The following is a 13,434-nucleotide window of genomic DNA, read 5'->3' on the forward strand; positions in this document are numbered from 1 at the left end:
GGGCTGGAGTCAGAGCCTCGTGAATTATAGATGAAAAGCCATGTATTAAACATAAGCTCGCACCGCGCGGAGGAGGGCCGGGACACGGTATTTCCTCCGGCCCTGCGCGGCGCCGGGCGGTGGACCCGCGCCAGGCCGCGGAGGCTGCGCGGACACCAGAGCTCTGCTACGGCCCCACTCCCCCGCGCAATGGAGACCCAGCACGCTCCAGATCACACGCACATCCCTCCAAAACACCCACCACCAACACCAACCTGCACCAAACCCTTACTTGCCGCCCCCCCTCCCCCCGGGGGTACTCGCAAGCTCGACGACGCTTTGCGCCCACCGGGGTGGCATCGGACCCTGCTGCGCTCCCCTTCCACCCTTCCCCCGTGGTCCGCGGCGCTGCGCCCCCGACCCCGACCGCGGAGCGTCCTCCCCCCGGGTAGCCGCGACACCAACTCCACGCCCACCTCTGCGTACGCCCGCCCGCCTCCCCCCCCTCAGTTTCCGCGGCCCGGCGCGGCTCCGCACGTTCCCCCGCACCCTTCCGCGGACCGCTGCGCCTCCGCGCTGCACGCCAGCCCCCCGCCGCCCGGCCGGCCCGGAGAGCGACGTGCCCGGCTGCCAATGGCAGGGCCACGTTCCCTTCATGCCCCGCCCCCGGAAGCACGGACCAATGGGGTGAGGCGGGAGGGGCGGTCCGGTGTTGCTCACACCCTCCCTCTGGGCTTATTGAGAGTTATATCAAGAATTTCGGCTCAGAGAGAGGAGAGAGCGTGTGGCAGGAGGGAGGGAGAGAGGCTGGGAGGGAGGAGGAAGAGGAGGTGGCGGTGGGAGAGCGCCTCGCTTCCTCCCGTCACTAGAGCAACAGCCTATTAGGATTTCATTTTTTTATATCTTTTTTTTTTTTTCTAAATTCGTGGGCAACTATCGCCCCAGAGATAAAGAGGGAGAAGAGAACCACCGCCAGACCAACTCTTGTCATTTCCAGTAAGAAGTTGCACACTTCACGTAGCTGCCTCTTGCTCTACTGAGAGGGGTATGGGAATTGCGTGCAGTGCAGAGTGGAAAATACCCCCGGTCTAAAGAAGTGCACCGGATTCTTCTTTTTTTTTTTTTTTTCCCTTTTTCCTCTCGCTGTTTGTTTGGGTTGTTGTGTGCGCGTTAAACACCCAAAGGATCGTCGCTTAACGGGAATAAAACGTGGGGAGGATGACTAACGACAGAACTGAGAATTTGTTCCCTGGAGTTGCTGCTTTGCCACCCCGAAGCAACACATATCTCGAGGAGGAAGCGTTTGGCTGCTGCTGATTTCTCCAAAACTGGTGGTTTACCAGATGCATTGTGCTGTATCTGCTGGAACAGATCACTGCTTAGCCGCAGCAGATCCTCAAAGGTACACGACCAACGTAAGTGCAAAGTTACCCATACACTGTACTGCATTTCATTTAAAGAAAGAGAAAAAGCCACCTCGCAGTATATTTATCTAGGGAAAGGATCAGTGTTTCGGATTCAGTTGATGTTGGTGGCAAAATCTCACCTACTCGCTGTCTCTGCATCCCTACCTGCATCACTCTGCTGGAAGTAATCACGGGCATCAGCTACCGTGCAGCTTAATGCAGATAAGATTAGTGCTTAAGGGCTGCCCGGTTCCGCCGAGCTGTAGGTGCTGGCAGCCTTGCACCCAGATAATTCGTGGTTAGCAGAGCATGCAAGCAGAAGTCTGTCGCTTTCTCTTTTTTTTTTTTTTTTTTTAATTTTTTTTTTTTAATTCTTTCACGTGCATTATTAGTCTGCAGTATTTATGTGTGGCAGCTGCTAATAACATCCTGAAGGGAGATCAGTGTCAATGGGGAAAGGCTGCACCTTTTTCTTCCTCTCATCATCAGAAAAGATAATTCTCCCGCCTCCCCCCCCCCCCCCCCCCCCCCGATCTGTAAGCATGCTGGCTGCTGCTAAGTTACATTTGGAATTTCCAGCCTCCTTATTTAGGCTGTGTTTAAAAGCAGCCAAATAAAGTTTAAGGTTATTAAACAGAAAGAGAAGTATCCAACATCTGGAGGGGAAACACTGAGCTGAGAGTGTAAGAAACTGTAAGTCCTGTTATTGTCTCATCAGTTAACAGGGATATGAAGTAGCCAGTGACGACTGCTGCAGCAGCAGCATGTCCGGGTGGTTATTTCCCAGTACGATAGCTATAGAGAGGGATGCGAGACACAAGAAGCAGAGAAAAATCTGATTAGTAAGAGCTAAAAAATACGTGTGGAAGCAAACAACAAATTACATTTGGCAGCTGACATAGCAGTTAAAATCCAGAAGTATTGCGGGAAGATTTTTCACTTGCACCAAATGACTGGGTGGAGGAGGGTAGAGGGGAATGCACATTTATGGATTACACGGTGTGCCGAGAAATTATTCAGAAAGTACGTGTCAAAACAGTAGATACCCTCAAAACTGCAAGTAGTCATTTCCATCCTCGCTCTGTGCAAATGCAGCAGACGGGATATTGGTGCATTTGTCCGGAGGGATTGCTTGTAAAAGGGAGCAGTAGGAAAATGTACTGCTGCAAGTGTGCATTGCAAAAACAAGTATTAGTTTGAGATTGTGGATTTGTCATGCATAAAAAACCAATAATGCTGTTCTGTGTGGTTGTGTTGACAGTGCTGTCTCCAAATAAGAAATGAGATGTAATGCATCCTACAGTCCATGCATGCCTCCTCTTGCAAATCGCGCATCATTCTTCTCTGGAAACCTTTAAGTCCTAAAATCCGGGCAAAGAGAATAAAAACATTATCATGGACCTGAGGGATTTTTACCTGTTGGCTGCTTTGATTGCCTGTTTGAGGCTGGATTCTGCTATAGCTCAAGAACTTATTTACACTATTAGAGAGGAGCTGCCTGAAAACGTACCCATAGGGAACATACCAAAGGACCTGAACATTTCTCATATCAATGCTGCCACAGGGACCAGTGCCAGCCTTGTCTACAGACTGGTGTCTAAAGCAGGGGATGCACCTCTGGTCAAAGTGTCCAGTAACACCGGGGAAATCTTTACGACATCTAACAGAATAGACAGAGAAAAACTTTGTGCTGGAGCTTCATATGCAGAAGAAAATGAGTGTTTCTTTGAACTTGAAGTGGTGATTCTCCCCAATGACTTTTTTAGGCTGATCAAAATAAAAATCATTGTAAAGGATACTAATGACAATGCACCTATGTTTCCATCCCCTGTCATCAATATCTCCATCCCAGAAAACACTCTGATCAACAGTCGCTTTCCAATCCCATCAGCAACAGATCCTGACACAGGTTTCAACGGTGTGCAGCACTATGAGTTGTTAAACGGGCAGAGTGTGTTTGGACTGGATATTGTAGAAACTCCAGAAGGAGAGAAATGGCCTCAGTTGATTGTGCAGCAGAACTTGGACAGAGAGCAAAAGGACACCTACGTGATGAAAATCAAAGTGGAAGATGGAGGTACCCCTCAAAAATCCAGCACAGCCATCCTGCAAGTCACAGTAAGTGATGTCAATGATAACAGGCCGGTGTTTAAAGAGAGTCAAGTAGAGGTTCATATACCAGAGAATGCCCCTGTAGGCACCTCTGTAATTCAGCTTCATGCTACTGATGCAGATATAGGAAGCAATGCAGAAATCAGATACATTTTTGGTGCCCAAGTCGCCCCTGCAACCAAAAGATTTTTTGCTTTAAACAACACCACAGGGCTGATTACGGTTCAGAGGTCCTTAGATCGAGAAGAGACTGCTATTCACAAAGTGACAGTGCTGGCTAGTGATGGTAGCTCTACACCGGCCAGGGCCACTGTTACCATCAATGTCACTGATGTAAATGATAACCCTCCTAACATAGATCTCAGGTACATAATAAGTCCCATCAATGGCACAGTGTACTTATCTGAGAAAGATCCCATCAATACAAAGATTGCCCTAATTACAGTTTCAGATAAGGACACTGATGTGAATGGCAAAGTGATCTGTTTCATTGAGAGGGAGGTCCCCTTCCACTTGAAGGCGGTTTACGACAACCAGTACTTGCTAGAGACTTCTTCCTTGTTGGACTACGAGGGCACCAAAGAATTCAGCTTTAAAATTGTTGCTTCTGATTCTGGCAAGCCCAGTTTGAACCAGACTGCCCTGGTAAGAGTTAAACTGGAGGATGAAAATGACAACCCTCCGATTTTCAGCCAGCCTGTAATTGAGCTGTCAGTTTCTGAAAACAACCGGCGTGGTCTATACTTAACAACTATTAGTGCCACAGATGAAGACAGTGGGAAAAATGCAGACATTGTGTATCAGCTTGGCCCTAATGCCTCCTTTTTTGATCTGGATCGAAAGACAGGAGTTTTGACAGCCTCCAGAGTTTTTGACAGAGAAGAGCAGGAGCGTTTCATTTTCACTGTTACAGCCCGAGACAATGGCACCCCTCCTTTGCAGAGTCAAGCAGCCGTAATTGTTACTGTGTTGGACGAAAATGACAACAGTCCCAAATTTACTCATAACCACTTCCAGTTTTTTGTATCGGAGAACTTACCAAAGTACAGCACAGTGGGGGTGATCACAGTGACTGATGCAGATGCTGGGGAAAATAAAGCAGTGACCCTTTCCATCCTGAATGACAATGAAAACTTTGTGCTGGATCCATACTCTGGAGTTATAAAGTCCAATGTTTCCTTTGATCGAGAACAGCAGAGCTCCTACACTTTTGATGTTAAGGCAGTGGATGGAGGGCAACCTCCTCGCTCTTCCACGGCAAAAGTAACCATAAACGTGATGGATGTTAACGATAACAGCCCCGTTGTCATCTACCCACCTTCTAACAGTTCTTTTAAGCTAGTGCCACTCTCAGCAATTCCAGGATCTGTGGTAGCTGAAGTCTTTGCTGTGGATATAGACACTGGCATGAATGCTGAGCTTAAATACACAATTGTAAGTGGAAATAACAAGGGTTTGTTTCGGATCGATCCGGTGACAGGTAATATCACTCTGGAAGAAAAACCGACTCCTAATGATGTGGGGCTGCATCGCTTAGTTGTCAACATAAGTGATTTGGGTTATCCCAAATCGCTGCATACTCTTGTGCTTGTGTTTTTGTACGTGAATGATACTGCTGGAAATGCCTCTTATATTTATGACTTGATACGCAGGACTATGGAAACACCTTTGGACCGGAATATAGGGGACAGTAGCCAACCCTACCAAAATGAGGACTATCTCACGATCATGATCGCCATTGTGGCGGGTGCCATGGTTGTCATAGTGGTGATATTTGTCACTGTTCTTGTTCGCTGTCGGCATGCATCCAGATTCAAAGCCGCCCAGAGGAGCAAGCAAGGTGCTGAGTGGATGTCTCCCAATCAGGAGAACAAGCAAAACAAGAAAAAGAAAAGGAAGAAAAGGAAATCTCCGAAGAGCTCTCTTTTGAACTTTGTGACCATTGAGGAGTCCAAACCTGATGATGCAGTACATGAACCTATCAACGGGACAATAAGCCTTCCAGCAGAGCTGGAGGAGCAAAGTATAGGAAGATTTGATTGGGGCACAGCACCACCAACAACCTTTAAGCCTAACAGTCCTGATCTTGCCAAGCATTACAAATCTGCTTCTCCGCAGTCTGCTTTTCATCTCAAACCTGACACTCCAGTTTCAGTGAAAAAGCACCACGTGATTCAGGAACTCCCGTTGGACAACACCTTTGTTGGTGGTTGTGACACCCTTTCCAAACGCTCTTCCACTAGTTCAGATCACTTCAGTGCCTCAGAGTGCAGTTCCCAAGGAGGCTTCAAGACAAAGGGCCCCTTACACACCAGACAGGTAAACGAGCACTTTTACTGGTCTATAAGTACTGCATACAAGTGCCCAATCAACCAGTATTAAAAGTGCCCCTGTGTTGTCGTTTGTTTTTTGTTTATTTCAGTCTAATTTCACTTAATTGCATCATGGGGGGAACAAAAAAAGCCCAACAAGATAAAACCAAACAACCAAAACCAAATCGACCCCTTTATCATTTACCTGGGGCTTAACCATGCATTTGTGCAATGCTTCTGATACTTTGTGTTTTGAAGAATACTGATTGTAAAAGGACTATTATGCATGTGCACATACATGTGCGTATGCAAAACTGAAAAATACTTTTTTTTTTCTCCCCAGTATATGACTGTCCAAATGTAAAAGCTATTGAAGAAAAACTGTTTCCTTATATGCTAAATTTCAGTCAGAAAATCTGAGTGTTTCAAGATTGAAGGGATATGTACCTTCAGTTTCAAATTTCGAAGTGAGTTCGCTTGAGTTTCTTTTGCAGTTCAAGCTGCTTTGGAATCTTGCTAAGTTAGTGTTACTAAAGGGGTTAATTTTTTTTTCCCCCTAACAAAGACAGCCAAATCTCCAAGCTACTTCATCTGTGAAGCACGTGGTTTGTTGGTAGGATATAACTAAGCCATATAGAAGTCTTCCTCTGTTTTGTGTTCAAAATGATTTTGTTGTAATAGATGAAAGTTGGTATCACATAGACAGTTTGTTGCATATTTTAAAAAATGGCCAAAGCATACTTTTGAAAGGAATGCATTCTCTGAATACATCTGAATTATGCAGGAAACAAAAAAAAAAGCCCATTGTAAATATTCTCTCATCTTAGTAATGCATAAACGATCTGTCATTTTTCATTTAAACTGTAAAATCCACCATGTGAAGAGGGATTAGGAGGCTGGGAAACTCATATTTCAGCCAAATCCAGCATTAGGTGTCTTTTTCTTTTTTTTTTTTTTTTTTTTTCCTTCTCCTTAGGTCTAATAATTCCTTGCTAATAAAGATTTAAACGCGGTGCTGTCTAATTTATTTTGTTGGTGCTTGTCTCTTGGCGCTGGGTCGTCGTGCCGGCTCAGCCTGTAGATGGCGCTGAGGTACCACGTCGCCGGCGCTGGCCCGGTGCCAGCCCTGCAGTAGCTGGGGAATGGGGGATGGAAGGGGAAGGAAAAGGAAGGAAAAAGAAGGATCAAGCCAATATTACAGCCAAAGAGCCTTTTATTTAATGAGAGTTGCACTGGAGCGGCCAGTAGTTAGGTTTGTGTGTTTGCAAGGCAGCATCCTCAGCACTTCGCTTTGGCTTGCACTGACTTTGTAGGTGTTAGGAGCCGAGTTCATATTCCCCTGGCGCTGTACCCTCCAAGTGATGGTGATTTGTCTGAATTTATTAGGGATATGAATCCTAGAGAATCAAGTGAGACGCATTTAGGCTTGTCTTTGCAAAAGGATTTTGACAGTATCCAAGTTTAGGGTAAAGTCATCTTCTTGCTGTTGCATTAGCCTTATCTGAGATGAATGTGACGTTCCCAGAACTGTGTCTTGACTTTGGATTGTCTGTAAGGTGTCACACTAACAAGATGCTAAGAATAAAACAAGCACTTTTAAGGCAATTCTTCTAAAGTAACTGCTCTGAAACAACTCATACTTAGAGTGAGACACTGCAAACATTGCAGTAGATTCTCATGAAACCTTAACCTTTCTAAAGATTTTAAGGGTAGACACCCAGAGCCATTTTCAGGCTGTTGCACAGCACCTTACACATACTGTCAGCATAAGTTAAAAAAGAAGAACCAATTTAAAAAGAAAACGCAACAAATTTATAGAAGAGCTCTGCATAACCTGTGGATAATCAGATGAAGCTTTCTCCCCAGTTTTAGTTACAAAATGTTAACACCCACAACCCACACTTTCCTTTTCTGTTCTGAAAGCTTTAATTAGCTTTCCAAACTCTATTAGGAATCTCAAACTTAATCCCCCACAACATTTACAGGCAGTTAAGACCCAAAAAATTATTTATCTGACATAATGTATAAATTCAGCGCAGTGCAATAGAAGGGGGGGGGGGGGGGGAGAGAGAAGAAGAGGAGAGGAAAGCTAAACAAAAAATACTAATAGTATTCTCAGTTTTACCTGTGTTAATTACATTGACATGTACATGGTTTCAGTTTAATAATAGTGTCAGTCACCATACCTGTATATGGACCTGATTCAAATTCCACTGAAGTTTTATAGAATTCTGTTTGAAGTCAGCAGATACTCACGTGATTTGAATCACTCCTTGCAAAAACTTGCATGTTACTGAAAATACAACTCTTTCTTAGGTAGACACTTATCTTAACTGAGCTTCTGTATTTTTAATCTGTGGGGAAAGGAGATAGTGTCTTCCCTCACCAAGTGAAGAGAATTGCAGGACATAATGTTTTTCTGCCCTCTTGTCACTTTTGGCTGGAGGAGTATAGCCAGCAATGGTAGTAGTCATTAGCAGCCTTATTATTATTCTATCTGTAATTCCTGAAATTAGGTTGCATTTTAGCTAATATTCAGTTATCACAGGAGTTGAATACACTTTCATAGGTGTTTTGGGGTTAGATTTGTGGTAGAGTATGTCTTTAAGCAAAGTATTCAGAGTTAAAAATCTTACTGAATAGTAGTGTGTGCTAGTGCCATAGTGTCTGAAAAACATTTCTTAAAATTCCTTTATGAAGAGGTTCTTAGTTCTGTGCCACTGTACTGTTTTCTTGAGATTTAGTGTAATTAATTGCTCTGTATTTAATGTTAGAAGTTGAATTAAGTTACCTGTATATTCGACAAGTTTTATGTGTTTTGCAAAGGGTGCGGGAATTGTGGAGGATGTTAAGATAGGGAAAGAAGAAACATAGGGTTAACATGTATCTAAGAAATACTAGCATCCTCCATTTTTGCTTACAGTTTCTTTCAGTCCAAGGTAAATACACATGCAATGTATCTTGCAGATACATTAATACTAATAGAGAGCTGAGACCTAAGTCAACACTTGGACTTCATTCAAGCAAAATCCTGTTACTTTTAGTGGGAGGTTGGCCCTAGAAATCTGTTAAGAACTGGGTCTTAAGTCAAAAAGCTTTTAGAATTCACAAATAGATACTTCAATGCAGATTTCTTAGTTGGGTGTTTTGGGGGGATTTTTTTTTTTTTTTTTTTTTTTTTTGCTGGGCAATTTCTGTGCAGTCGTCAATAAATTTAGTGGAAATTCTGTGGTTAAATCTTCATATGTCACTTTGAATTGCACAGGCTGATGTTTCACAAGTACCCAGCATAAAAACCAAAGCCGCCTTCAAGTGCCTGTCTTGCAGTAAACCTGGTGGATGCTCTGAAAAGAGCATTTTTGAATACTTGAACTTGGGATTGTTCTAAATGCTAATTCACATAATTAGGAGTATGGAAAGGATGTTGCACACCACCAGCTTGTATAGCTAAGCTTCCAAAATCAGTGTTATGACTCATAAAGAATACTGAAATCTATGCAGGCTTCTCAATCAGTGTTCTTTTCAGTATTTGATTGAACTTTAAAATGCATTTCAAATTAGTAAGTCACTACACCAAACAGCTACATAGAAATACAGTAGAAGACAACATGTTGTATTCTTCTGTGTGAAAGACCTTTCATAAAAAGCAAATAAACAGACAAAAAATTCTGACTCAATGTCATTAGATTAACAATGGATTAAATGATAGAAGAAATTAGGCACAATTTACTGTGGTTATCCCAGTGTTAAATTTTAACTTCATTTAATCAAATTCAAAGTACAGCACTGAACAAGTAATACACACACACACACACACACAGAAAGTATCAATATGGGTTATGAACAAGACCTTCAGTCTTCATTCCTAATCAAATAGCATTTAGGCATGTGCTTAACTTTAGTTTGAAGTGGTGGGACTGAAGCAGATCCTTGAAGTCCAAATGACTTCAGATGTTGTCTTCAAGAAAGACAGCCATAAGCACACTCTCAAGTACTTTTCTGAATCAAGATGATAGCTTATAAATTTGGGAGATGTGCACAGTTCTAGTAGATTCAGGAAAGCTAAATATATATTAACACTGTCCTTCTACTTCTGTGCTCTGATGTCAGAAATTAAGGATTCGGGGCTTGTCTGACACTTTAAATGCATTCCATACTAAGGTATATTTTTAATCTTATAATCGATAACATAACCTCTATGGAGCTTGCTTTACTCCTTTTTCAGTCAATGGGCTTCTTGCCTGATCAAGGAACAAGCAGCCGGCTCCCACTGATCAATGCACATCACTTAAGCTTTCTGTGGCAAACATAATTGATGTTGTCCTACTCTGTAGTTTTTAAATTTATAACTTTGGGGTTTATGTAAGAGAAAAGACAAACTAAAAACATTAATGTCTCTTAATTTGATAGACTGAGAGTGGCAATTTCAAGGTGCATAAGTTGATGGAAATCTGTATTGGAACAGCAATGCAGAGCCTACGCCACCTGCAAATATTAAAATTCTGTAACCATAGCATTCCATAATTCTGTGTGTGGTATTATTTTTAGTGGCCTTGTTTTACCACTTAATAGATTAAGGGAAAAAAAAAGAAAAAAGACTGTTGTTTCTTTTTTATGCTTAATTTGTTTTATGTGTTAGCATGGATATTAGTCTTGGGTGAGAACTGGTCACCCAGAAAAACCTTTGCATGTGAAATCCATCTGTTTTCTAGTTCTGCATATTTATATATCTATACTAAAATATTAGCAAGGGTGAAAATGTACAGTGTATTTTTCTATCCTCGTATAACTGAAAAATAGGTTAACATATTTTGCTCAACTGTCTAAAGAAATTCATCTTTGAGCTGAGACCAAGCATGGAAAATTTCAGCTGAAAAGAAGAATTTTTCAGAAAGTTAAGAGCATGTGAAAACTGGGGGTTATAATGGAAATCTGAATATAACCCTAAGCTATAATACTGCTTTCAATCGTGACAGGAGAAATGCTAGAGTAGGGAACATTTTATGTCTACAGATACAGATAGTGAAAGCTTAGCATGCTTCATTTCTCTTTAAATGTTTCCCATGCAAAAGATTTTTAACAGAATCACATTCTGTCCTGAATGTGCAAAGCCAAAGTTTCACAAAGGCTAATAAATTTGTGCCAGACACAGGAGTGAGAACTGGATCTTGAGAGTTTAAGGCTATTGGAATTTTGTGATAATATTTTTTTGTATATAGAAACAAGGAGGGAGGATGTTTTTAGTTTCCATTTCAGATTTTCACTTCCAAAGAATCTATTCTTCTAGCACAGCAAAACTGTATCAGCCACACTTTATTGACAGCAATTTTATTGTAGCTAGAGGCTTACAGTAAGCTGTTTATTGCTGTTCCCTAACTTGGTTGACAGCAATTGGGGAATTAATTTTCTTGCCCCTGATGTGCTTTCTTGGGTATAAACAACAGATGTTAAAGATACAAAAACTGTGACCCATTTACATTCAGCAGCTCTTCAACGGGCACACTCTACCTGTCTGAAATGCAGGTTTCAAGTCGTAAGTAAGAATGCTTCATCAGTTCTAGGATTCTTGGTTTTGCAGTAGAACTGCTCATTTATACTTATTCTGTACAAGGGCAGATGCATAATACCTAATGGACCAATCCTCATCTAGGCAAATTCAGTTCAAGAATACCTGAGTTCAAGTCTCATTTATTTCAGGATATGCTGTATCTTCTTGCACTGCCATTTAATTGCACTGAACATACAGAATATAACTGACAAAATGGACATATCATGTCATGAAAGATCTAACAGGAATTACAGGTGATACCTGAATTTTGTTATCACTTCTCCCACAAAATATCATGGTTATCTTTAAAATCTATACTGAGAAGTTGTCTCAGTTGCTACTCAAGTACAGCCATCTCACGTATGTTCTATAATGCTTGAGTCTTTGCTGAAGGAAAACCAAACACAAACAAAGTCATGTTACTTTTTTCTTTTATTATTGCTTTGACTTTCCAGCCTGTGGTGACAGGTGTGTAAAAAGATTTATCCCAATAGATGGATGTGGACATTTAATCAGTTCATTTCTGGTTTACATGAGATAACATTCCATTGACTGAAAAAAAGATTTCGCAGGCTGTACATAAGAAATGAATGGATCCTATCATATTTTACTGAAGTATGGGGTGAAGGGGCTTCTTCTGTTCATTTCCATTGGTGTTTTTTAGCAAGACATTTACAACATCAGGGGCTTTAGCTTCTTGCCTGAGATTTTAAAGGCGTGTCTAGATGCAAAATACGCATCATCTTAACTGTTCTTTTATAACTAAAATTTCATACAAATAAGTTACTTCTAAAATATTTGCAATAATCTTTTTGTAGTGGATTGTGGTCTACTGAGCTATAAACACTCTCTGGAAACAGAACTAGTCATATCTGACAAAACACGCCTTAAATTGGTAGTACTGCACTATTACATTGTTCCTGCAATTATGAAAACTTCAAATAAATAAATAAATGATTGTTTTGCATAGCAACACTGTTGTAGCCATACAAAACCATTTGTAGATTATTTCTAGTACTGAAGGATTCAGATAATTTTGATACTAAATTCATATTGATCTTACTAAAAAAATCTGGACTTTCAAATCTTTGAAAGATTTGTCCTGCATTATCAATTTAGTTTGCAGTTCTTGTATCATGAATCATGCATGATAATACAGAGAAAGTTGGTTAAAGATCTGATTCGTAGACATACTACGGTGTTAAAATTGTACCAGTCTCAAAAGTTACTCATTCTTCGTTTTTTGTTGTTTCTTTTGCAGCTAGTGAGGTGTAAGGATATTTGTTTTAAAGTCTTGGTATGGGTTGTCCTGCATCTTAAGTTGCACAGAGGGAAAATCGTGTAATTCAGCGTTTGTCAGGATTTGTTGGTGTGTAGTATCTGTAGTTTTCTATGAGCTGATGTGTAGTTTTGCTGTTTCTTTTGTAAAATGCCACACTGATTTTTTTGTGTACAAATATTAATAGTATTATTTGAAAGTTGTTCTGGAATATGCACACTTCTTGCTACAAGAGAAATATAAGAAGCTCTTTTTTAGAGTAGTATTTGAGGCTAAATCCAAACCATGGTAAATCTGATTTACACCATATGCAGCTCTTCCTGATGTTAACTTCTTCATAAGAGTAATAGGATAATGTTGAGATAGTATTTCCAAAATCTAAGAATATGTAAAATTAATTTGGTGTCAAGTGAATTAAAAATAATTTTATTCTGAGATGAATTTGATAAAATGCAGAGGATCAGCTGTCAGATTTTTCTTCTTTCATTCGTTTCTTCTCCCACGTTTGCAGAAGCAAGATCTAGGTGGCATTTTAAAACAGCAACCTCTTCCCACTCCAAAAAAATCAGATACTCTCATTGACTGATAGCTGAAAGAGAATTGCTATTGGTATTGGCTTGCAAAGTACTTAGTAGCCTCAAACTGAGACTCATCCATTCTCCCTCATCCTTCCAGCCAAATTCTTAGATACAACTACTTTTATTTGTAATTTTGTAGGATATTCTTAGTAACTCCTAGGCTTTCATGTGTTACTAGTAAGGAAACTCTCTGATTGGTTTTCTCGGTTGTTAAAAATTG

At 41.0% G+C, this 13,434-nt stretch overlaps 1 protein-coding gene across 2 annotated transcripts in view; it reads left to right on the forward strand.

Annotated features, from left to right (window-relative positions):
* Window positions 1-1,033: 1,033 nt before the first annotated feature.
* Window positions 1,034-13,434, forward strand: part of PCDH9 (protocadherin 9) — a 726,934-nt gene continuing 714,533 nt past the window's right edge. For both annotated transcript variants that reach the window (XM_065678149.1, XM_065678148.1), the window contains exons 1-2: window positions 1,034-1,394; window positions 2,647-5,816. In XM_065678149.1, the coding sequence (XP_065534221.1) occupies window positions 2,781-5,816 (3,036 nt within the window). In that variant the 5' untranslated portion in view covers window positions 1,034-1,394; window positions 2,647-2,780. The remainder of the gene's footprint in view (window positions 1,395-2,646; window positions 5,817-13,434) is intronic.

Source organism: Lathamus discolor, chromosome 4 (assembly GCF_037157495.1).
Source record: "Lathamus discolor isolate bLatDis1 chromosome 4, bLatDis1.hap1, whole genome shotgun sequence".
NCBI classification, from domain to species: Eukaryota; Metazoa; Chordata; class Aves; order Psittaciformes; family Psittacidae; genus Lathamus; species Lathamus discolor.